The 27,205-nt window shown below is 40.9% G+C and overlaps 1 protein-coding gene across 14 annotated transcripts in view; it reads right to left on the reverse strand.

Annotated features, from left to right (window-relative positions):
* LTBP1 (latent transforming growth factor beta binding protein 1) overlaps window positions 1-27,205 on the reverse strand; it is a 446,965-nt gene that overhangs the window by 98,982 nt on the left and 320,778 nt on the right. For all 14 annotated transcript variants that reach the window (XM_050754120.1, XM_050754119.1, XM_050754124.1 and 11 more), the window contains 6 exons: window positions 27,040-27,165; window positions 26,194-26,316; window positions 22,001-22,120; window positions 10,728-10,850; window positions 3,432-3,554; window positions 2,356-2,478 (listed from right to left, as the gene is read on the reverse strand). In XM_050754120.1, the coding sequence (XP_050610077.1) occupies window positions 2,356-2,478; window positions 3,432-3,554; window positions 10,728-10,850; window positions 22,001-22,120; window positions 26,194-26,316; window positions 27,040-27,165 (738 nt within the window). The remainder of the gene's footprint in view (window positions 1-2,355; window positions 2,479-3,431; window positions 3,555-10,727; window positions 10,851-22,000; window positions 22,121-26,193; window positions 26,317-27,039; window positions 27,166-27,205) is intronic.

The raw sequence follows: 27,205 nt of genomic DNA on the forward strand, positions 1-27,205 counted from the left end.
GATGCTTACACATTAAAAGAGGCAAAGCAGAGGAACATGCCCTCCGATGAACATGAGTTACACAAGACTTAATCAGCGGTGCAGTTCCTTCTTGGCTTGGCCAGGAATCAGGACAGAAGAGATGCGGATGGTCAGTTTATGTTTTCAGTGCCTTAGCACAGGGGTCCTCAATCCCTGGGCCATGGACTGGTACGGGTCCGTGGCCTGTTAGGAACCGGGCCGCACTGCAGGAGGTGAGCAGCAAGGAGGGAGCATTACCACCCGAGCTCCACCTCCTGACAGATCAGCAGCTGCATTCGATTCTTACAGGAGGGTGAACCCTCTTGTGAACTGCGCATGTGAGGGATCTAGGTTGCATGCTCCTCATGAGAATCTAACTAATGCCTGACGATCTGAGGTGGGACGGTTTCATCCTGAAGCCACCCCCTCACCCCATCCAGGGAACTGTCTTCCACGAAACTGGTCCCTGGTGCCAAAAAACTTGGGGACCACTGCCCTAGCATACACCTTACCAGTTATTTAGTTCTAGAATAGATTCTTCCATAAATGGCTCCGTCCAACATGACCGACCCTCCCACCCTTGGGATGCCACTACCTTGAATCATTATCATTTACCCACATATTAGAGAGTTCCCAAAACACAACTTTTTCATACATAGTCATATCTTATATTATCACTTATCTGACCTATTTCTCAATAGGGGTGTGTGTGTGTGTGTATATATGTGTGTGTGTGTGTATATATATATTATTTTTTTGAGACAGTCTTACTCTGTCACACCCAGGCTGGTACAGTGGTGTTATCTCAGCTCTCTGCAACTTCCGCCTCCCTGGTTCAGGCCACTCTCCTGCCTCAGCCTCCTGAGTAGTTGGGATTATAGGTGCCCATATCACGCCTGGCGAATTTTCTCTTCTTTCTTTCTTTCTTTTTTTTTTTTTTTTTGAGACGGAGTCTCACTCTGTCACCGGGCTGGAGTGCAGTGGTGCGATCTGGGCTCACTGCAAACTCTGCCTCCCGGGTTTAAGCAATTCTCTTGTCTCGGCCTCCTGAGTAGCAGGGACTACAGGTGCGTGCCACCATGCCCAGCTAATATTTGTATTTTTTTTAGTAGAGATGGGGTTTCAGCATGTTTGCCAGGCTGGTCTCTAAGTCCTGACCTCAGGTGATCCGCCCACTCGGCCTCCCAAAGAGCTGGGATTACAGGCGTGAGCCACCACGTCTGGCCCCAATAGGTACATTGATTACAACTTTTCATTGGTGTTATTAACTCTTTGAGGAACATGATCACCTTAGGATAAAATCTTAGAAGTTGATTTACTGATTCATTAACAGTATACACTTTAAGGCCTTTAAAACACTGCCAAAATCGCCTTCCCGAGGGTTGGCTCATTTTACACTCGCAGCAGCAGGAGGATATGGGGACTCAGCCACTTGTGATTGCTTGTGCCAAGTTCTCTGGTCAGGAATGCAGATGCTGTAAACGACAATGGATCTTTCCAATCAACTGGACCGGTAGTGAAAAAGGATTTGGGGCTGCTGAAATACGTGTCATGAAACCATTCACCAACAGGCTCATCCACTTCTCTCAAAGGTGGGATTCAGACCCTCCTTCAAAAACTCGGACCCTGCATGGGAGACACAACCCTGCCAACACTCCTATTCTGGTGTCACAACTGACAGGCTCTAAATGCAGCGAAGCCCCAGGTGGGCTGGGGAAAAGCTTGTTACTTAGGCGGACAATGAACACAGAGCAAGGTCACAAGGGACAGACTGGTGGTAAAAGTGAAAAAGAAGTCCACTGGGAGAAGATATTCCCCTCTCCATAAGCAGGCCTGTTTCAGGCATCCAACCACTGCAGAGAGCTTCTTAGCCAAACAAGTAGTGGAAGTGGTTGATAACTGCACGATGCTGGACACGCGGGATATCTTTCAGAAATATTTTATGCAAAAAGCCAAAAACTGAATTGACATTTGGCTCTGAAAAACCTTCTAATTACCTGGAAACTGAAGTTGTATTTACTTATTTGGAACATTTGGAAATTGGTTCTGCATAAATAAGGTGCTGCAGTTCAGAACTATGCACCCAGGATAAACCACCTATAGCTGATAAAGGTAAACTGATTCTTTTATGCTTTTGGCTGGCACAAGTCTAAAAGCTCCAAGCAGTGCAAAGAAAATCTGGACTCTACTCCCTTCTTTGAATTATTTGTGTGACCCCAGGGAAGACACTTTGCAGGGACCTAATGTCTTCACTATGAAATCAAGAGATTGGGCTCAAAGGATCAAGGCTGAGAAGATGCCCAGATTTCCCTCCAATCTGGGCATTTTATGACTCAAATCAGGAGCAATTCTTACCTTCACAGTGGTCTCCAAGCCCAGACGCTCTGTAACCCTGGTCACACACACACTGAAAAGAGCCCTCAGTGTTCCTGCACTGCCCATGAGCACAGAGATGACGGTGCTGGCATTCATCAATGTCTATGAGCAAGAGAATACAAAGAAACTGTAGAAGTGGTGCTTCAAAAACATTTTCAATCAGTCTCAATTGGATCAGTGTAAATTCTAGAAAGACAATGTTGATACAAGTAATGACCATCATATATTGTCGCTTTTGTAATACTACCTCAGGAGACTTTTTTGCTTATCGAATATTCAGAGTATATATGAAGACATGGATATTGTTTCTTTATAAAACAATTGGCCTTATACAGTGTGGATTCTGTTCCTAAATAAGAAATGGTGTTTCCTCTCAAGAAGTCTGGACACTTGTGGTTGACACAGGTGGGATCATAATATCTTCAAGTTCAGGAAGCACATACTTATTGGGAAGTGAAGTATTTCTGTGCGAAATTCAATGAAATATTTCTTTAAAAAGTCTAAGGTCAACTCCAGCAAATCCAGAATCCTCACTATCACCTATAGGAACAGAACATATTTTGCAAACTTTATCTCTAAGGGGGACATTATTACAGTTTCACTGAGAAGTCTTCTTTAGCGATTTTTTTAAAAGGCAAAAATTTTTCAACACTAAATACAAAAAATTAAGGTTATTAACATTCCACAGCATAAAGCAGCCGGAAATAATGACTTTCTAATTGCTGAAATCCAAGCATATAAAACCTTTAAATTAATGTACATGTTTAAATGGAAATTGCCTTCTGTAGTAAAGAATTACACAGAGAGCAGTAATTTTTCTTCCTAATACTAATGCCTAGCCATTGATAGCTAATGGCATAGGTTTTCAAATTTAATTGTCTTCCATCTCGTTTTATTGACTTTCCTAATTTATGTTTAAGTCCCTGGCTTTCTGGCACTATGATGCAATTATCTAGGTAATTTTTAAAAGGTACACTCATTTGATTGAGGGTACATTTTTTCAGATCAGGTGCTTTAAGCTGAAGTTTCAGTAGTTCATGTTACTACACTCTTACCTTCACACTGGTCTTTAGCTGCCGACAGCTGGTACCCCTGCCCACAGGTGCACCTGAAGGAGCCCTCGGTATTTTTGCACTGCCCGTTTATGCATAGATTCCCTTGCTGACATTCATCGATATCTGCAAACACAACAATGGCAATTTTTCTGAAAAAGAGACTACCCAGGAGAATGCAGTGCTCCCTGCAATGCATTCTGGGGTTAGTGTTACAAAAATAATAGTAGTACTTATGTCTGGCACTACACATTTTAGTATGTATCACTCCACCTATGCTGTTGTATCAACCTCAGTATACTGAACTATAGAATAGAAGTAACTACAAATAGACAATAAATCAGTAAACTACTTATAATAATCATACTCCTCACCGTCAGTGTCTTGGAATACAACATGAAATATTTTAAAGTTGCAAACAGAAGGCAGAACCTGATACAATATAATGGCGCTTAGACAATTTGTAGACCTGTTTAGTTTCATGAAAGAAGTCAGAAGTAAAACTCTACTAGGAATTTGAAAAACAAAACCAAAAACATAAGCAGTTACGGAAGGAAACAGATAATTCTACTTTATCTAGAAGTTGAACTATAAGGCCAAATGGTTGTATACAGAACTCTGGCTCATTTTGAAAGTAACAAGGAAAGCCAAGAGAAATGGTAGTATTATGATGACTGCTGGATACCAAAGGAGAAAGTGATAAGTGAGGATTTTTAAACATGCTTTGACTGAAGATAAAACCACTAACTGAGAAAGAATATAATTCTTAATAAGTGTCCTAGAAAATGTCATGTATGCAAAGTTATACAACCGAAGTAAAGGACTGGCTTCATCAATAATTTGAACACGTCTGGTAAGAGTAGAGTTTTCCAGATGTTTTTGTTTGGCCATCATATTGGTCTGACCTAAGCAGATAATGCTGTCTTGTCTTGTCTTGTCTTGTCAGTGCAAATACAACCTCAGAATGTTTTGCTGAACGGCTAGCCAACTTGTAAGAGTCTATGATTATTAAAACATGGTAGGTACAACCAATCTTCATCACCTACATGACAGGTTTGTTGTGAAGATTACCGAAGGGAACAGATATAAAACACAAAAGCCCTGTACTCACAGTGGGAGAAAGGAGCTCTAATCTAAAAGAAGTAATAGAGTAATAAAAAAAAAGGGAGATTTTTAAAAAATCATGTCCTATAGATCAACGTATGACTGTTGTTTTCTTCAAATTTTCTTATTTAAAATGCATCTAAAAGTGTTTGTCAGGAAAACTCAATTAACTATATAGGCCTTTCACTCAAGTACTATTGACAATTACGTGTTTACCCTAAGCAAAGTTTTATTTCTTTTTTTTTTTTTTTGAGATGGAGTCTCACTCTGTCACCAAGCTGGAGTGAGTGCAGTGGCGCTATCTCGGCTCACTGCAACCTCTGCCTCTCGGGTTCAAGCGATTCTCCTGCCTCAGCCTCCTGCCCAGCTCATTTTTGTATTTTTAGTAGAGAGGGAGTTTCACCATTGTTGACCAGGATGGTCTTGATCTCTGGACCTCATGATTCACCTGCCTCATTCTCCCAAAGTGATGGGATTACAGGCGTGAGTCACTGCGCCCAGCTAATTTTTGTATTTTTAGTGGAGACAGGGTTTTGCCATGTTGGCCAGGATGGTCTCGATCTCTTGACCTCGTGATCTGCCTGCCTCAGTCTCCCAAAGTGTTGGGATTACAGGCATTAGCCATCACGCCTGGCCGCAAAGTTTCATTTCTTAACCTCTAATGGGGCATTAACTTTTTAAATTTATCCAGATATAAGCAAGGTATCAGGTTATCCCTTCCTGAAATCGTTGAAATTGCTATTGAAATATTGAAACAGTTTCCTAAAATAGGGCTCACACAAAGTATTAATGTAATCGGAGTTCAAAAATTTCTTTTCTTTAATATTTCATAGCAATTACTTTAGTTGATTAAAAACTTTTGTTTTACCAATTGTGTTATTGGTCTCTTTTACTTATAAATAATTCCTGGCTGCCAATATTGCCTGTCCATAGAGAAATTAAACAAGGTAACTTTCATTTTAAAGATTATTTTATACCTTTCAGACACTCTAAGTCGCTTAGCTGTAGGAATGGTTGCCAGCAAAGATCAGCCTACGTCACTATTTTCTTTTAGCACATTCTATAAAATACTTGGGATGTCAGTTCACGAACTGAAGACCAACAATAGCTCTTGTAGCTGGCTGGATCTCTCATATAACATCTGACAACATTTTTAGTGCTTTGGACTCTTTTTGACTTTCTCATAGAAGACAACAAATTACGCAGTCCCATGTGAAGATGTCTGCAGCAGAGACAGACCCTCCATTCCAAGGACTGTCAGGGTATGCCAGACATCTTACATAACTGACTCATTTATGTTGCTAAGAATGTCAGGAGTAATTCATGACAAGTAATGACACATACACTTGGAATAACTTGAGGCAACACAGTGATCTTGAACAAGGTGATCTTTGGGTCTTTAAAATGACCAAAGGGAACAAAGATAGATTAATGCTAGGGATAAAAATATTTTTATTTTCTAATGAGGGATAACATTTCTGAGCCAAAAGAAAGCTTTCTAATAAAATACGCATGCCAGACAAATGTCTTCTTTCTTTTGTGCCAAGAATATCACACACCCCTGACATGTGAATGTACACCTGACATTATGTGATGACCAGAGCCTTTCAACTCTGTGTTCTTCTTCCCAAAAACCCATGACCCCAGTTTAATCATGAGAAAAACATCAGACGGATCCAGAGTGGGGAAAAGCTACAGGATTCTGGCCTATACTCTTTAAGACAGATAAGATTACGAAAACTAGGGAAAGATTCATTAGGGAGACAAGACAAGTAAATGCAATGTAGTATCCTGGACTGGATCCTGGAACAGAAAGAGGACGTGATTGGAAAAACTTATGAAATCCAAATAAAGTCTCGAGTTTAGTGACAAGGCTGGGCATGGTGGCTCATGCTTATAATCCCAGCACTTTGGGAGGCTGAAGTGGGCGGATCACAAGGTCAGGAGACCATCCTGGCTAACATGGTGAAACCCCATCTCTACTAAAAATACAAAAATTAGCCAGGTGTGGTGGCATGTGCCTGTAGTCCCAGCAACCCGGGAGGCTGAAGCAGGAGAATCGCTTGAACCCGGGAGGCAGAGGTTGCAGTGAGCTGAGATTGCGCCATTGCATTCCAGCCTGGGCGACACAGTGAGACTCCATCTCAATAAATAAGGCAGTATATCAGATCCTAGCTCTGACATGTAGAAGCTGTGTGAGCTTTCTCATCTGCTAAAAAAAAAAAAAAAAAAGAAAAAAAAAGGAGCGGGGGGAACAATAATGCTTCCTCCTAGAGCTGATATGAGGATTGCATGAAATAATACAGGGACAGAGATCAAGTGGGAAGAATGAGTTAATGCATTCCAGACTGTAATGGGAGTAGAGGGCAAGGTTAAATGCTAAGTGGAAGTAATAGCCCTTTCTCACCTCTAAGCTTTGGCATGTGCTGTTTCCTCTGTCTGCCAAGTTTTACTCCCCTTTGTATTCAATACTTCAAGACCAAGTTCAAATAGCAATACCTTTGTGAAGCTTTCCCAGAAGCACACAAGCAGAGTTAGCCACACACTCTTTGGCTTTAACAAAACTTTGTTTATGCCTCTAATTTAGCAAACACCACCACCACCATGTCATGCTCTGCCCCTGCATTAATTAATTCTCTCTGCGTGATCTCTGTCCCTGTATTACTTCTTGCAATCCTCATATCAACTCTTACCAGGTACCATTATTGTTCCCTTTTATTTGTAGATGAGAAAAGTAAGGCTTAGTGAAGTAAGATGCCATAACTTATCCAAGCTCACACAGCTTCTATGCATCAGGACTAGGATCTGATATACTGCCTTAAAAAAAACCTAAATACTAGACTTTAATATATAATATAATCCTGGATATTAGATAGCCATTAGTTGTCTTGTCTCCCCAACCAATCTTTCCCAGGCTCAGCTGGGGTGGCAATGGCCGAGAGCAAGACAGTGGTAATGAGTCATTCATTCAACATGTGCCTACTTTGAGCATCCCATTAGAGAGTCCGATTCTCTAATTTTAGGGATGATACAATGTCTGGAAACCTGAGATTATTCACCCAAGGTCATACCATGAACCACTGGAAGAGCCACATCAGGTAAGTAGTGAAGAAGAAGATGAATATGAAAGGCAGGATAATCTTGAACAAGTACTTGGGTCCAAATCAGCACAGAATCTTCACAGGGCAGTTGTGACATTGATTTGGATCGGTCAGAGAATGCGACTGTGACAACTAAGTTTGGAATATGAAGGAGGAGGACAGATTACAAGAGTTTTTATCAACAAGCAGATGAAAAAAATTAGGCAGATTAGGATGAAAGAAGATAAAATGGCAGGATATGAAAATACACTAGATATAGCAATCAAAGAGAACCATGACTCCTAAGGCTTGAGATCCTCATCCACCACTGATCCAGTGTATGGGGGAAGAAATAATACCTTTCAGATGCTTCTCGTATTTAATTTGGTCTGAGGAGATGCCTGGCTTAAGAAGTCAGTAGGAAACTGTGAATGTGAGCCAAAAGGGAAGGGACCAGGAGCAATGGAGGTGTGCCTACGTTAGATGTTCCACTAGGAGTGGCCAAGATCCACCGTTGCTCTGCTATATTATGGGAGCAAGGCATCAAATTCAGATGCCTGCACGTTCCCTACTGCCAGCGGAAGAGGCCCCAATTCTTACAGGATACCAGGGTGCCTACCATAGTGAGAAATTAATTATCACCCTAGATCCTTCACTTACATCAAGACACTTAAGAAGAACATTTTTACTTATTTTCTCTTTTGCCCTTTGCTAGAACACACTTTTAGATGTAAAAGTAAGCAGAAAAGAAAAAAATCCACAGATTTGACCATAAGAAAAAAATTTTTAAAAATCTTAAAAACTAGGGAAGACTTAGAGAAATTACAAGAGTGTACCACCAAAAATGTATATGTAATGTACATACATTTATTATTATTATTATTATCATTGAGACTCTATTTTGAATCTTGCTCTGTCACTCAGGATGGAGTGCAGTGGCATGATCTCAGCTCACTGCAACCTCTGCCTCTTGGGTTCATGTGATTCTTGTGCCTCAGTCTCCTGAGTAGGTGGGATTACAGGCGCATGCCACCAAGCCCGGCTAATTTTTGTATTTTTAGTAGAGACAGGGTTTCGCCATGTTGGCCAAGCTGGTCTCGAACTCCTGACTTCAGGTGATCCACCTGCCTTGGGCCTCCCAAAGTGCTATGCCCGGCCATGTGTACATACATTTATATATGTATTACATATAAAAAGAATTCATATACATTGATTCAAAAAATAAAAAGCCTGACAAATGAGAAATGATATTAATGGAAATTTTAAAAAGAAATATAAATGTTAAATAAGTATATAAAATAAATGTTTAAAAATTAGAAGTGTTCAGAGAATTGCTAAAGGGAATGAGCATATAAAACAAATATTAAACCTTTTTAGAATTAAAATAAATATATATTTGAAATGAGAATGTTCTCCTGTAAAAACAGTAAAAAGACCATGATACAATATATGTATCAAAATATCACTCTGTACCCTATAAATATGTACAATATGGACAATTATTATATGCCAATTAAAAAAACAAAAACAAAACCAAATAGTAAAAAAATTCAGAACATTTTTGCTGGGCGTGGTGGCTCACGCCTGTAATCCCAGCACTTTGGGAGGCTGACGCAGGCAGATCACAAGGTCAGGAGTTCGAGACCAGCATGGACAATATGGTGAAACCTTGTCTCTACTAAAAATACAAAAATTAGCCAGGCATGATGGCGGGAGCCTGTAGTCCCAGCTACTCGGGAGGCTGAGGCAGGAGAATCGCTTGAACCTGGGAGGTGGAGGCTGCAGTGAGCCGAGATTGCACCACTGCACTTTAGCCTGGGTGACAGAGTGAGACTCTGTATAAAAAAAAAAAAAAAAAAAAAGAACATTTTACCCAATAACTCCACTTTTATGAATAAGGAAATAATTCTAAAGTTCAGACAAAAGTTTATTTTTAAAAGAGACCTGGCCGGGTGCAGTGGCACACGCCTGTAATCTCAGCAATGTGGGAGGCCGAGGTGGGCAGATCACCCGAGGTCAGGTATTCAAGACCAGCCTACCTAACATGGTGAAATCCCGTCTCTACTAAAAACGCAAAAATTAGCTGAGCATGGTGGGAGGCCCCTGTAATCCCAGCTACTCAGGAGGCTGAGGCAGGAGAATCGCTAGAACTCAGGAGGCAGAGATTGCAGTGAGTCGAGATAGCGCCACAGCACTCCAGCCTGGCAGGGAGAGCAAGACTGCGTCTCAAAAAAACACCAAAAACAAAGAAACAAACAAACAAACAAAAATTAGTCAGGCGTGGTGGTGGGTGCCTGTAATCCCAGCTACTCGGGAGGCTGAGGCAGGAGAATCACTTGAACTTGGGAGGTGGAGGTTGCAGTGAGCCGAGATCGTACCACTGCATTCCAGCCTGGGCAACAGAGTGAGACTTCAGCTCAAAAAAAAAAAGAGAGAGAGAGACCTGTACCAGTTTTGCTCACTAATAAGAAGTTGAAAATTGTGATATGGCAATATACTAGAATATTGTACAGCCTCTAAAAATAACATTTGAAAAAAAGTTATGAATGGAATGTAAAATGCTTATGGGAGATATACTATTAAGTGGTAAAAAGCAAGATATAAAATTCTACACAGAACATCTTTTTTTTACAATATCCATGAAATATGAATATTCATTAATGAGATTATGTGAGATTCTTACTTCTTCTCTCTCTGTATCTGCTAAATTTTCTAAAATGAGTGTATACTGGTTTCTTTAATATCAACTTTATTCAGAAATAATTCACATGCTATACAATTCTATTTAAAATGTACAATTCAACGGTTTTTAATATATTCACGGAGTTGTGCAACTGTGTGTATTGCTTTTATGGTGAGAAAAAAAATTTAGATGAACAGATCTGTGGCTTACAGACACTCAGCAAAAATACATCGTTTCCCTTCATGTAAATAGATATGCTCTGTATTTAACCACAGCCAGGAGCCACTTTCAGCCAAGCCAACCAATATGTGCTCTGAGTCGCTCGGTCAAAATAAACACAGGTAGCAGGGTTCCTTTTTCTAAGGCTAATTGCGCTAATCTATCTTTAAATGAAGTTTAAATAAAAATGGGAAACTTGATGGCAGTATTAACCTTTACAGTGCTTGTGGTCCGGAGTCCGGGTATAGCCTTTGTGGCATGAACACATGTAGGAGCCTTCAAGGTTGGAACAATCACCATTTGTGCAGACGTTTGGTTCCAGGCACTCGTCCACATCTTGAAGAATGTTGCGTAATGGAAAGAACAAAAAAAGAAGAAAAAGAAAACATGGATAAAGTTAGATTTGGTTAGAAATGGAAACAGTAGACCTTCAGAAGACCAGGCAGATTCTTAAAGATAAACTTTCAAATTAGCCCACAGGAGAAAAAGCAGCTTGTTGTGAGCTAAATGGATGACGGTTCTATACTTTAACTTACCTTCTGAAAGTAACTCAGAACCAAATATGCTCTATGAGTAAATTCAAGAAGTAAAGATGGCTTGTTGTAGGGGGGAGGAAGGAAGAGAGGGGAGATTTAGCGTAACGTCTCTACAAGAAAGAATTTTCCAAAGAACCAAAGACGGGTTGAGGTCTATTTTGGAAACTGATGAATTCAGTAGGATGGGAGAGTTCACAAAAGCAAAAGATATGACTCATGACCCAGAGAAATCACAGGGAAGTTTTAACAGAAAGGTAAAAAAGAGTCTAATAAAAAGCTCTAAAATGGCAGTGAATTCATATGATAAAAACCAAGTAAGCTAAGGGACAAATACAAGCCTACTGGGCAGTCTGAAGGTAGGGTACAGGCTGAAGAGGTAGATAATAATAGCACCTAATCTTTATCAAGCACTTGCTACATGTGGGCATTAAAAGCTTTACATACACCATCTCATTTAACTCGAACAAAATCCGTATGGGCCAACTATTTTATGGAGGAAGGAACTGAAGCTTAGAGAAGTTCAGTAACCAGCCCGAGACCACATAGAAAAGGGTGATTCTAAGATTTGAACCCAAGCCTATCCTTTTAACCTGACTGTAAGTTTCTGTCACAGGCAAAGTTAAATCTAGTGATAGAAACAGTTAAAGAAAGAGAGAATGCATGAGTTGGGGTTTGTTTCTATTATTTGCTAACACAGCATTTATATTGAAAATCATCTAAAATTTATTTCATTAAAAAATATTAAGTTCCTACTATATATAACTATTTTTCAAAAATAAATATGTAAGTTCTGTGCTCCATTTGAATGGGCCTGGGTAGGTCCACTGTATGCCACAGTGACAGACACTAGGGAGGTATCAACAAGCAAAAACTTAAAGAGGAAGAACTTAAATCACAAAATGCTAAAACTATACATACAACGTCACAATTTAGGCTTAATCTTATAGGGGTCTATAACATAATCAAAGCATCTTAAACATAAGGCAGGCAAACGAGGAGGAAAAGACATGTGACAGCATCCGTTTCACTTTTCAGTGCTCACTACACCACGAAAGCAGTAAAGTTTTCTACCCTCTTCAGGCAGTCACAACAAGCACACTGACAATACAAACCTAATCTTCAGCAATCCAGAGTCTAGAGTGCATGCATTTGCATTGCATTAAGACTGGATTCTTTCTTACAATGGAATGCAGAAATGGAGTTGTACTAAAACACGGCAAACATATCTGTGAGTGTGCACCTGGGTGTGTTCCCGGCGCATATTGAGAAGAGCCAAGGAAATGGTACCGCCTAGGTGCTCTGTGCTGCTTTCACAAAATATCACTAATTATGGTGAACTGACTCTAGTCCACGACAACAAAAATAGCACTTCCAGACTGACTCATTAACCACCCTTTCCTTGGTTGTGGGAATCCACTTCTGTAAACACTGAAGGCAAACAACTTGAAAGAAGCAGCCAAGCATTGGAGCCAAAGTAAATAATGGGAATGAGCCTAGACACCAGGCATAGCGATTCCAGACAGCAACAGGAAAATGTCATGTTTAGTATCTGGTTTTGTTTCAAAAATGTTAGCAAGTTCAGAAATGTATGGATTGCTCTCTTTAATTATTCATGCACCAGGGAAAGTGATTTATAAGGCTGTAGAATGTAACAGCAAAATCAATTTCTAAGACCATACTTTCTCTAGGTGAAGTAAATCAACAGACAGTGCAGATTACCATTTAGGAGACACTTACAAAACTTCTATTTTTCTAGGCTACTCATGATGAATGATGAAGCAGAATGCCTTGAAATATCTAGGGTAGCCTGATGTGTTTATTCTTTCTTTTACTTATTATAGACATAATTGCATGGAACCAGAATTCTGTCAAGCCAATCACCGTAGATAGAACAGTTTGAATGGAAAGTACATGACCTTAATGAAACTATGCTCCTGAAAAAACAGCAAGACAGTAAAATATCACTGAAGAATCTCTACAAAGAAGGAAGGTCTCCAGAGAGCAGCCACACATAAAACCACTTGGAGGACGCAAATGGTGTAAAATTAATTCAGCATTGTGTCGTTAGCCCAGATTTCTCTCCTAAACTGCAGAACCATGCATCCAGCTGGTCAGTGTACTGGACATCACCTTGATGTCCTCCAGGTACCTCTGTGTCTTTATGGCCAAAACTGACCCCTCCCCTGTCTTTTCTTTATGTTATTTTCCATACCAATATCTAGTACCGTTATCTACTCAAATGCCCAAGTCAGAAACCTGGGAGTTATACCTTCTAGAGTCCTTACTTTTACTCTCCCTCTTTCCTCTCATTGTTTATTGCCCAGGAATACCAATCTGCCTTTCAAATCTCTCTCAAATCACCTACTTTCATTCTTTCTCACCTGAGTTACTGCCATAGTCTTTTCATTTGTTTTTCTAAGACTTGGCTTCTCTCATCCATTATTCAGCTTGCAGACAGAATAAACCTTTTTCTAAAATACAAATCTGATAAATGGTGTTGGCTCCTCTACTTTAAAAACCTTCAATGGCTTTCAGTGTTCTTCAGTTTAGTCAAGGACACAAACTTGTGGGGCCCTGGGTGTAATGACAGCAGAAGGCTTGGCCCCCACCGTTCTAGCCTCCAACCCTTGGAAGATCTCCCATCAATGCCATAAGAAGTGCTATGCTTTGAAAAGGGTTTGTCCCTGCTAAAACTCATGTTGAGGCTTGGTTGTCAAGGTGGCGGCATAGGGAAGTGGTGCTTTTAAGGGGTGATTAGTTCATTAAGATAGATGAATGTCTTTCTCTCAAGACCGGGTTAGTTCTCGTGGGAATGAAATCGTTCCCAAGAGAGTGGATTGTTATAAAGTGCGGTTGCCTCTGTGTTTTGCTCTCTTTGCATGCGCTTGCTTCACCTCCCAGTTTTCGAGCATATGAAGACGCAGTATAAGGCCCTCACCAGAAGTGGCCAACCGATCTTGAATTTGCCAGTCTCCAGAACCATGGGCTAAATAAATAAACCTCTCTTCTTCATAAGTGACCTAGTCTCAAGGTGTTCTGTTACAGCAACACAAAACGGGTTATGAAGGAAGCGAGTGGTCCTTACCCATCCCGCCACCCACCCCATGGTTGTCCTATCCTGGCAGCAGAGGGAGGTGACTATGCCTCTGGTTTTCATGGTGGAGCTCAAAATTTGTCTTACTCTAAGATACGGTCTTACAGAATATTCATATTACCCAAATTCTTCCAGCGCATATACATGAGTTCAATAGGCCTTTGTGCTTTATCTGTTAGGAAACATCATAAAAACCGGTGTTGATAGAAAAATTGGTTCTAGCCAGGTGTGGTGGCTCTTGCCTGTAATCCTAGAAACTCAGGAGGCTGAGATGGGAGGACTGCTTGAGGACAAGAGTTTGAGACCAGTCTGGCCACTACAGCAAGCCCCTATCTCCACACCCAAAATCTTTTTTTTTTTTTTGAGATGGAGTCTCGCTGTGTCACCCAGGCTGGAGTGCAGTGGCACCATCTCGGCTCGCTGCAAGCTCCACCTCCCATGTTCACGCCATTCTCCTGCTTCAGCCTCCTGAGTAGCTGCGACTACAGGTGCCCACTACCACATCCGGCTAATTTTTTGTATTTTTACTAGAGAGGAGGTTTCACCGTGTTAGCTGGATGGTCTTGATCTCCTGACCTTGTGATCCGCCCGCCTCGGCCTCCCAAAGTGCTGGGATTACAGGTGTGAGCCACCGCGCCCAGCCTCCAGCTTCTTTTCTTTCTGGGGGAAATGATAACATTACTCTCTCCGCATCCTCTGGTAACTGTCAATTCTCCACAATTTCACAGAGATGACTCTCAGCTGGCCAGTAATCCCACCTGGCTCATCGTCTCATTGCCTTGGGGTGTAATTCATCTAGGTGAAGAAACTTTTAAAAATTTCCCTTCCTAATATCCTGGGAACATACCAGACTGTCTCAAGCCCCTCCCTGGTGGGCATAACCCACCATGTACAGAGGGTATTCAGATGTCACCCAGTCATGCTCTCCCCAGCCTGTGCTCACTTACATTTCATGTAGCAGCTGCTTGGGGTTGGCTAGAATTTGTCCCAGAGCAATAATTTACCTGTATTACTTTCTGTACTTTCAAAGAGATGAATATGTCAACATAGCCAATTATTTCTCTAAGGCTATCCAAACTCAAGTTTGTTCCTTAATCACCAATACAGGCTTCAGAGAGTGAGAACCACTTGAGATAGGGATAAAGCATCTTATTCTAGCACTATAGCTACATGAAAACACAGGATTACCCCCACCCCAAATGTGTCCATTACTCCAGCGATTCCTCAACTATTCTTCACACATAATCTTTTATACTAAAGAAGATGGGAGAACATATTTGGCAGAAAAGCAAGCACGGCAAAATGAGAGACAGATGTTGGTCCGGTCAGTGTGATGAAACCACCTCAACTGCACTTGAGGTACAGGAGATCCTCAGAATCTCACACCCCCTCTGTCAATTTTGATGAAGTTAAAATATGTGGTAGTAGCAGCAGAGCTGCTGACAAACATTTGTTACATAATCCTCAAAGAATCATCACTGCTTTTCAGAACTGGAGAAGAACCAATGAATGCTGTGTACATCCTACATAAAGAGCCAAGGATGATCTCAGAAAAATTCAATCACTAATCCCACCATATTATTGGCTCCCTACCTCACCTTTCCAAAGGAACATTTTATCTTTCAGCAGAACTCAACTGCCACTACGTATGGTGCAGACTTGCCATCTCAAACTCTAGAATCCCTGAGCCATTGTTATTGCTGCTTGCAAGGGATGATTCCAGCCCATGTGGCTTTCTCCTTTCTATGCTCTTTTATCTTCCTTATTGTCTTTGTTATATTGTTTTGTTCTTTAGTTTTCTTATGTGTACACGAAGGGCACATGAGACATTGTACAGAACAAAACACTGGATTTAGAGATAACAGATCGAGGATCACATCCTGGTTCTGATCTTTATTACCTATAACCTTTAGTAAGCCCATTCACTTGTTTGGGCTTACTTCCAATTTCACACTTGTACTACAGAGATGACTACCGTGAGGATCAAATGATGCCATCATGTCAAAACCTTCATAAACTATATAATGAGAAGGATTTTGTTATAATAATTAATGTTCCCACAAACCATGCTCCCTGGTTTCAAAAGTTTGCTTTTTGTTGTTATTTTTATAATTGCCAATCTTCTCTGGCATATAGATATGTAGACAATAGCTCAATAAATAGCTCAGTGATTGATCAGAAGCATCCTTTACCATATAATAATTTAGGGATAAGGCTAATGTTTGCACATAAACTATGAAAAAGGTACATGCTGTACTCAGTTGCAATCTTCTATAAAATACCTGCTGTATCAAGTCTTCAATTTCGGCTTAGTCTATGAATATTCATATAAGCCATGAAAGTTAACACTGAATCTTCAAATCTGAAAATAAATCCTAGTGTGAAAAGAACTTCTAGAACAATGAGTTCTCCATGTTTTCTGTCCAAGTTTATTCTTCAAGTTCTCTGTGCCAGGTCTTGGTTAAGACTGTAGCTAATCAGTTGCCAAGCAGATTGAATTATACTAAATTCTTCAAATAACCAAGACCCACATTCAGAGAGCTTAAATGGGAGTCAGAAAGTCATTCTCAACTTAATCAGGGATTAAAAAAGAAAGATTACACTGGCAAAATCTTAGAAATTTGTGTTACCAGGTCACAAGATCTACCACGAACTGAACTACAAATAATAAACCCCCAAAAGGCTAGCTGCATATATCCAATAGGTGGCATATTCTGCCTTGTGAAGGTGAGCAGAGACAATAAAGTACAGGAATGGAAAGAGCAGCATTATTATAGATGCCTAAACATTTGTTACGAATCACTAATGACCCTACAGAGAAGTATCATGGCTCCCAAGAAGTATATTCCAGCTAAGTAAGAACACTAAGAAGTTGGAAGGAGTCAACAGACATATGACCCTGAACGTGCCCAATCTAGTCTGACCTTGGAAGCTAGGCAGGGTGGGTCCAGTTAGTATTTGGATGGGAGATATCAAACAGAAACCACAAAATTATTTACATTCATAAGAGAATGCTCCAAAAGGCCAGGAGCGGTGGCTCACACCTGTAATCTCAGCACTTTGGGAGGCCAAGGCGGGTGGATCACGAGGTCAGGAGTTCAAGAACAGCCTGACCAACATGGTGAAATCCCGTCTCTACTAAAAATACAAAAATTAGCTAGGCGTGATGGCACGTGCCTGTAATTCTAGCTACTCAGGAGGCTGAGGCAGGAGAATCACTTGAACCCGGGAGGCGGAGGTTGCAGTGAGCCGAGATCATGCCATTGCACTCCAGCCTGGGTGACAGAGGGAGACTCCATCTCAAAAAAAAAAAAAAAAAAAAAAAAAAAAAGAATGTGATAATTTACTTTACCAAGTATCAGTTATTACTGCACCTCTTATGTTTGAGAGCAGTACAGAGGAGAGTAATAGTTGGGGGAAGAAGGGTTACAGCATGGATGGGGTCACCATGTATCTGTCAGATGCCAACTAAGTGCTTCATATTGCTTATTTCATTCTGGCAATAAACCTTTAAAAGTATGTATTTCAACCCCATTTTACAGATAATAAAACTAAGCTTCAGAGAGGTCATGCAGCCCAAACTCTGTCTAAATTCAGGGAACTAAGATCTCTACATTAGCAATATCAAATGTATCTTTAAGTAATTAAATATTAGAGAGTTTCCTTGGGGGATGGCTCTCATCGGGTTTGAAACAGGCCAGCTCTCCACAAGTCAAGAAGAACCTGTAAATTGAATACCTGACAGGCTGGCTTCCTTTAAGAAAGGACCTGGTTGAAACAGCCATTTGGAACTGGCCAGAACCCAGAGTGATGAAATAGTCATTAAAGGTGGGGATCGAGTGGGCAGCAACTCCAGGCTGAATGTCAGGTCCAAGGAATACAGTGCTGAATGACGAACGTGACTCTCAAGAGAAGAATGAAATCCACAACTTGAAAGAAGCTACATTAACAGAAGAGCCAACAAGAGTTGCCAAAAAGCATTAGGGATGATGTGTGTTAGGTAGAGTCTGCAATGATAGATATTTGAAGTGGATAATAAACTATTGAGGATGAGGGATTGTATGACCTGAGCTAAACACTAGGGAAAAAATGTAGTCCCTCAGACAACACCTGCTAACATTTTGCCTACTTCTGCCCAAAACAATTTCTGCTCTAATTTATAAATCAAGAGAAGCATCAATCAGTAAGATCCAGCTTACATGGCATGAATACAAAGAGGCCATTAATGGTTTCACCAAGTTCATCATTTGGTCTGTGAAAGAAGCAGAAAGTCTAACTGGTATAAAATCCCTGCAGAATATAGGGGTTGAATAGCAATGCTTAATGAAATCATTCAATAGAAAGAGAGGCAAATCAACACGAAGATAGATGAGTTTAGAAAAAAACTATAAGCATAATGCCAAATTTAAGAAATGTTATATAAAACATTGTACATGTTTGATTGTAACAATGTAAAAACATGTACCCAGTGAGAGGAGAGTTGTAGAAAAAAAGATACTAAGATTTACAGAACACCCCTGTGAGATAGATATCATCTCTACAGATGGCAACTAACAAATGCCAAATGTAGGATTTTTCACCAAAATGGTGTGATTACAAGAAATTTTTAAAGAGTCTTTAATGTTATCACAGAGAATTGTCATTAAAAATTGGGGCAAAAATTTCACCAATATATAATAAAATATCGGAACTAAGAGGATATAATCACAGGTAACGGTTAGAGACAAAACAAATGACTAGCCAGGAACAGCATATTAATAACTTAGTATTTGACTATCCTGACCACCATGGGATCTCTAAAGACTCCGAATCTTTTTCTCTACTTTTCTTCACGTCATGCACCACATCTGACATCTGATATATTGTACTTGCTTGTGTTTATTTGCAAGCACAATGTAAGCACCAGAGTATAACTAAAATGAAGGTAGAAACTTTTTTTTACTCACTCTTAGTTTTTTTTATTTTTTTGAGATGGAGTCTTGCTCTGTCACCATGCTGGAGTGCAGTGGCGCAATCTCAGCTCACTGCAACCTCTGCCTCCCAGGTTCAAGCGATTCTCCTGCCTCACCCTCTTGAGTAGCTGGGACTATAGGTGCATGCTACCACGCCCAGCTAATTTTTGTACTTTTAGTAGAGAGGAGGTTTCACCATGTTGGCCAGGATGGTCTCAATCTCTTGACCTCATGATCTGCCCCGCCTCGGCCTCCAAAAGTGCTGGTATTACAGTCATGAGCCACTGCGCCCAGCCTATTTTAGTCACTCTCAGTTCCCAGGATTCTGGAAAAATACCTGGCACATGGTAGACACTCCGTATTTGTTAAATGAATGAATATATATCAAGTTACGTTAGTGTTGAGCTTAACTCAGAACTAGGCTTAAGACAAGACTGCGCCTTCTGAAAGGTATTTTAGAGTACCAGAAGTACAAAGCTAGGGCTGGGCAGTCATGAACATGGTCAGGGTTTAGCAGAAAACTCCAACCCACCCATTGGCTCAATGTAAGTAGAAAGGCATGCTGCAATATCTGCTTTTTGTCACAGTCAACTTCTCAACACTTGAAAGCTCTACTACTATAAAAAATTAAGATGGAAAATCTATTTCAGTATAACCTGCAAAGGCCCTCAGGAGAAATTTAGAAGAGCTGCAAGTCCAATATGAACAATGGATGGAACTGCAATTAAATCTTGGGGGAGTAGCTTCATCTGTAGATTACGCAGAGCCTAAAATTTTACCCAAAGCAGAAAGATAAAGGACACTGCCTCCATTTAACAATAGGAAATACATGACCTCAGCAATGCAAAAACAAAACAGGGGGCTAAATGTGGGACTTTGCCTGAATTGAGAAATGCAGTGATCTAATATTTCTGCTTATGATTTGACTCATCTGGTTGACAAAAGTACAATTAGTTTTAAATGAGGTGCTGTGCTTCTGTCACTAAAGTTTATATATATACATATGCACATGTAGGTACAATAATTCATTTAGTATTATTTATATTGAAGAATAATCACTTGCCAAATTGGTCAGTCACATTCCACTAATAAATTCATGAATCAGGGCTGTGTTTATACTACTATTATGAATTGTAGTTATTTAAGGTAGACTTCAGGCTCTGCTCCTGGATTATTTATCAGGATGTGAAAATGAGAATACACATGGAACCGTGATAGGCAACTATGAAATTTATGCCAAATGGGAAAACTGAAACCCTACGTATTAATACTTTCTGGCCAGCACCAGTTACATAAACAATTGGTTATCAAATAAACAACTAATGAATAAAAATCTTTTCTTCAAAGATCTACATCTCACAACTCCATCAGCAGAGACTCTTGGGTTGGGGCTGGGCCTAGGGGCTCAGGACACGGAGCTCTCTGTACCAGCTACAGAGTCTGAGCTGATGCTGCTTGGTGATGAGACTAAAGCTTTAAAACTGACAGTGCTTCTGCAACCTCCATTAAAACACCTAAATGTCTTCCCAGGGCTATGAGAATGAAGACCGCCAGTTTTAACAGGACTAAGAGGGCTTTAAATTATTCAGTGGTCTGTCATCTCATCTTACAGCAAATCTTCCTGTGTTCTCTGGCCTTCAGCTACACTGGCCTTCTGCTCTCTTCTTCTTCCACGAACCCCTGGCATATGCTGTTTACTGTGCCTGAAAAGTTCTCCCTTCCACCCCCTCACCAGTTGAACCTCAACTCAAGAATTTTCCTAAGGGCAGCTCATTCTATCATTTGCTCTCACAGCATCATAGAACCCTCCTTTCTAGTGCTTGTCTCATCTGTGAGTTTGCATTTATCTATGAGATGTTTGAGTGCATGTCAGTCTCCCCCACCAGACAGTAAGTACCAAAAGGAAGGGGTCATCCTCTCAATACATCCCAGAACTTAGTACAACTCTTGGGATATACAGTAGGTTTTGCCTTTTGTTTCATATTTCAGACACAGGGTCTCACTGTCCTCCAGGCTGGAGAGCAGTGGCACAATCATAGCTCACTGAAACCTCGAACTCCTGGACTCAAGCGATCCTCCCACCTCAGCCTCCAAGTAGCTGAGATTACAGGCACACACCACCAAGCCCAGGTAAGTTTTTTAACATTTTGTAGGGATGAGGTCTTGCTATGCTGCCCAGGCTGGTGTCAAACTCCTGGCCTCAAGTGATCCTTGTGTCTCGGCCTTCCAAAGTTCTGGGGTTACAGGCATGAGCCACCGTGCATAGCCTATAGCAGTTCTTAAGCATTCGAGGGAAAAAGGAAAGAAGGAATGAATGAATGAAAATTTTAACTCACATATTCAGAGTTCTGGTATGGAGTGGAAAAGAGTTCAGATTTTAGGGGAAAAGACAGCATGGAGACACAAATGAAAACCATTAAGGGGGAGAGCTAACTACAGCACAGGTAATTAGAATCAAAGCAAATTTATTACTGTATCTTCCTCAGTGCCTAAAGCACTACCTTTGCTACTTCTGTTGAAAATTGTGTGCGTGTGTTACCTAATTCTACTTGTCTGTGGTAGATGCTTCTTAGGCTTCTTCTCTCTTTTTAAGTGTTTTGCTCTCCATCTCTCTTCTTTCCTATAGACCTTACTATCTTATTTGGTTTTGGATATTTATCTCATTAGGAATAACAGTTTGTTTCAATCCTAATTATTTGCCCCATCTAGAATCTTACATCCTTCATGCTAAGTCATTTTCTTATTTTCTCAATGGTTAAAAGTTACTGGCAACTTTTCTTAGAATGATATAAGATTTCATTTTTTTTCATTTTGAAAGAGGGCTCCATTGGCATTTCACCACTCTATCAGAAAATGGGCCATGCAGAAGAAACAAACCTTTGACAAGTACACTATAGTACCTACCAAGGCACTGTCCGTTCCAGCCTCGGAATCCTTCTGTGCAGGGAACACACTGGTAAGATCCAGGAGAATTCACACACTGCTCATCTGGACAAGTACTTGGATTCAAACATTCATCAATATCTGAAAAATCAAAAAGGTAGGTTGTGAACATTTTATCAGAATACCAAAGCAAAATCTTACTTTGTGATGAAGGCAGGGAGGGAAAGCATGTTATATCTACATTTCAGTGGGAAAAACAACAATTGGGTAAGTGAGACACTGGGTGTATACTTAAATACATGGCAATAATGCATGGTCAAGCATATCTGGATTAAAATATTTGCATACATTCCAAGGAAGAACCTGGCCCCAATTCTTCAACTAGCAGGACCTGGTCTCTCCACTCTGGGAGTTGGCAGCTCCTTTAGGGCCAATTTCTGGACATGAAACCTTTCAAGTAATAGCACAGCTTTCCAGAAAGAAATACGAGGAATGGGGGGGTGAGTGTGAGGAAGCCATGTATCCACCCAGCTAGACGTTCTCTCTGCAGACATTGGATGCTCTAGGGAAATTCTCTCTTTGGCTTCATGGGCCCAAGAACATCCTAGGTTTGAATAATTTAAAACCTTTCATATGACAGGAATTCCTTGGAGGTCGGGGGGAAAAAAAAAAAAAAACCCGAGGAGAGAGTGAACTCATCACATACTTCCAAGCCTTTCCAGAAAACATGGTGATATGACCATATGGTAATATTTTCTGGTAAAAATACACCTTACTTTTCATATTCACAGCTAACTGAAGTTATTTATCATCATTATTTCCAATTTGGGGAGAAAAAAAATCACCTAAAATATGGTTAAGTCTGTGCAAGAGATAACTACTACGACAGCTTGAGGCATTTTTAAGAATTGTCAAACAACAAAATGAGGAAAACGATATAGGAGAGAGTTCAACAGTTTAAAATAGGTGTTAACACCATGGCTTCTAGTTGCATTTGAAATAAGTGTTTTTTCTGAGGTGGATCTTGAATTTATATGAGTGGATTTAATGTTTAAGTATCCCAATACACAATGCATATATGACCTTTAATCGTACTTAAAATATAAACAGATTTTCAGGACATAAACTAGAGAAAGAAAGAAAGAAATATATAACAGGTCCACTAAATATCCATGGGTATTTGATGTCTACATTCTAGTAAATACTTAAAAGTTATCTCCCATTGCATATCGTTAGACATGTGAAAAGATACTTAAAGTGAAAAAGTTGAAGATGATATTAACAAAATAAGCACCAGGTCAGTGTTGTAATTTTTTTTCTATCAGTAAAAATTCTTGCCAATGGCCAATGACACATAGTGGTTTTTTTAGGTCAGATGTTCTGGGACTTCTTGTTCTACAAAAAGATGATGCTTGCCAGTTTCATTTTCCAAATAGCATTACATTCTCCTCTGGATGGGATATTTCCAAAGAATAGAACTACAACTGCTAAATCAGAGAATGTCATTGAGACAGGCTGGTCCAATAAATAAGGTGCAATGTTGAGCAATACAAGATAACGTCCCTGAATTTCTAGCTGCTCTCACCTCTGCTTTTCCCCTCTTCTATAAATTAGGAATTACCTGCCTTGTAATACCTTAACGGAATAAAGTAAGGATGCATGAGATAATGTCTGTAAACTACAACAGACTCCTTGGAGACTGGTGCTATTTGAAAGCAACTTTGTTAGTGACAGCTGAGAAAATCTTCTGTGAGCCAGAAGCCCGGGGACGTTTGGTTCTAGTCCATGATGAAATTTGAAAACAGCCGCGTTGCTTGGCTCCTTCCTCTTTTCAAGACTTTTCATGGGGATAGAATCATATATTATTTACTCAGGGAACCCGAGTCATCTTTCTGCTAAATAATTTTCATATATTGAATATTACAGAATATTCTCCAAGCTTCCAATTTAAGTACATAATTTTCCAATTTCTTTTCTATTCCTTTCCATCCTATTACTTAAGTATCTTATCTTCCCATTCTTGACACGTATGTGGAACTTAAGAATCAGTATTTGGGCCGGGTGCGGTGGCTCACGCCTGTAATCTCAGCACTTTGGGAGGCCAAGGTGGGTGGATCTGGTGGTCAGGAGATCGAGACCATCCTGGCTAACATGGTGAAACCCCATCTCTACTTAAAAAAAAAAAAAATTAGCTGGGCGTGGTGGCGGGGACCTGTAGTCCCAGTTACTCAGGAGGCTGAGGCAGGAGAATGGCATGAACCCAGGAGGCAGAGCTTGCAGTGAGCCGAGACTGTGCCACTGTACTCCAGCTTGGGCGACAGAGCGAGACTCCGTCTCAAAAAATAAATAAATAAATAAATAAATAAATAAAAAGAATCAGTATTTGACTTCTTTGTTGGGGGTTGGGGGATACTGCTCTGCACATAAATGCTTGTCAAATAAACTTACCCTGTTTTTTTAAAGCACTTCCCGCAACTACAGAGGTACTTGAGATCTATACAAACACAAAAGGAGTCAGGGATGGGGGAGATTTAAAGAAACTATAATTTCTTGAAAACTAACAAAGTGACAGGCATCATACAAGTTCCGGCAACATGAAGTTATTTTCATGAAAACCCGGAAAGTTAACTCCATTGTTCCCATTTTACAGGTGATGTACTACGTTTCGAAGGGGCAAAGTCAATGGCTGCAGGTCAGGAAGTTACTAAGCGTGGGCTTGGTGAGCTGATCCCACACTGCATCTCTACAGCAGAGAGTTCCCTGGAAGAGCAGAGTGGAGACACTTTACACCTGTGCTTGTTCTGTAGCCTCATGACCCTTGGGGAGGGTACAAGGCTCCATTCTGATCCAAGCTGATCAGAGATCCAGCAACATAAAACACTCCCACTTCTCTCTAGATTAGAACCCAAGGGGCGGAGGCAAGACGCCAGCAGGAGAGGCAAGCGTAGGCTGCCAAAAAATGTCTAATTAGCTCTCCCTCCAGGCCTGGGTCATTAGAGCGGTGAAGAAAACCAACATGCAGAAGCCAGGGGACAGCTGAGGGCTGGCTGTGCCAACCTAGTCCATCCTGCCCCAGCTAACAGAGCCCAAATCTATTAGGCTCTGCTGACAGCCAGGTAGGAAACCCCAAGGAACCAGCACCATGCTCTCGTGCCCTCAGAGACCCCATGTTCCTTCACCCTCGTATTTCCATGGCAGGTTTTTAGCAGAAGGTCAGTGTATTTCTTCATGAAAATAATTGCAAAAAAAAAAAAAAGTGCCATAGTGTTTTGTTTTGTTTTGTTTTTTGGAGATAGGTTTTGCTCTGTCACCTGGGCTGGAGTGCAGTGGCATGATCTCAGCTCACTGCAACCTCTGCCTCCTAGGTTCAAGTGATTCTTGTGCCTCAGCCTCCCAAGTAGCTGGGATTACAGGCGTGCGCCATCACGTCTGGCTAATTTTTGTATTTTTAGGAGAGAGGGAGTTTCAGCATGTTGGCCAGGCTGGTCTCAAACTCCTGGCCTCAAGTGATCTACCCGCTTCGACCCCCCAAAGCACTGGGATTACAGGCGTGAGCCACTGTGCCTGGCCTCGCCACAGTGGTTTCAAAAAGAACCAGAGCAACTTGGACACAAACATGAACAGAAATATGAAAAGGATAAGAATTGTGGCCACGCTATAAACATTTTTTATAACATTTTTATAATGAGAGAAAACTCATTGCTATGGTCAATAATGAGGAAATTTTATCTAGCACAGTTGGAATCTGACCAAAGTTGGTCAGACCATGCTTCTTAGGGAGTCTGTGAGAAAGTCCCAGAACACATGTAAAAGAAAGCAGTGGAGACAAAGGAATGTGAGTAGGTGAAAAGGTCAAAAACAAAAAATCAACACTGGTTACACCTGCACCATGTTCCCAGATGAATGGTCCGGACTCTGTAATTAAGTCTGGGTTTGTACTAAACATGATGCAATTAATCATTCTATGGTGATTTCACTCCAAATACCAGAAAGGCAGATACTGAGGTGAAAAGTAATGAGAGCATGAAGATGGAAAATAATCCCAAAAGAGCCACCGAAAGGAGGAGGCAAAGAGCCTGTGAATCCAGGAAGCAGAAAGAGCTTGGATAAACTGGTGTCAAGCATGGAGTGTGGAAGGAAACAAGAACCAGGCAAGGTACCTACCAACCCTGCACGTCACGGTCATGCGTGCTGAACACTCACAGCTGACTCACCCTCACAACGGCCTCTCTGGGTCATGCGGTACCCGCTGTCGCAGTATTCACACCGGAAGGCCCCCACAGTATTGACACAGTGCCCCTCCCCACAGACGTCCGGCCTCAGGCATTCGTCAACATCTACGAGGAGCAGAGAGCATTATTGAGTTTTGTGTTCCAAATATTATTTCAAACCACTCCCGTCTCCCAGCTTAGCTCAAATATAATAACAAAGTAACTGATTTCTTTTCTTTTTCTTCTTTTTTTTTTTTTGAGATGGAGTTTCGCTCTTGTTGCCCAGGCTGGAGTGTAATGGTGCGATCTCGGCTCACTGCAACCTCCACCTCCCGGGTTCAAGCGATTCTCCTGCGTCAGTCTCCTGAGTAGCTGGGATTAGAGGCATTCGCCACCACACCTGGCTAATTCTGTATTTTTAGTAGAGACAGGGTTTCTGCATGTTGGTCAGGCTGGTCTCAAACTCCTGACCTCAGGTTATCCGCCTGCCTTGGCCTCCCAAAGTGCTGGGATTACAGGTATGAGCCACCGCGCCTGGCCAGTAACTGATTTCTGCTTTCCCTTTGATTTGTTTGACACACATCAAAATCATCCAGTTTTGATTCATGCAGGGTGGTCCAAAAGTAACATTTAATGTATCTTGTCTGTGCACATATTTGATACTCTTTCTTCAAAAATGTTAGGGGAAAGAAATCCATTTTTATATCACCGGGGATCTAGCAGATTGCTATCATGGTAAGTGTTTAATAAAAAATTCTGGGTTGTGTGGATAAGCACTGAACTGATAGCCTTAGGGGATCTAAAATCTCAGATCTAAGCATTTGTAATCAGGAAGAACAATGCCGTTACCTATACAGTTAGTCCCCTCCTCACTGGCCATAAATCCTGCTGGGCAAATGCACAGGAAACTTCCCTCAGTGTTTTCACAGCGTCCCTGGGAGCAGAGGTGTTGGACCTGAGTACACTCATCAATATCTGTTAACAAAAATGCATATAAAAAACATTAGTTCTGTGT

Source organism: Macaca thibetana, chromosome 13 (assembly GCF_024542745.1).
Source record: "Macaca thibetana thibetana isolate TM-01 chromosome 13, ASM2454274v1, whole genome shotgun sequence".
Lineage (NCBI taxonomy): Eukaryota > Metazoa > Chordata > Mammalia > Primates > Cercopithecidae > Macaca > Macaca thibetana.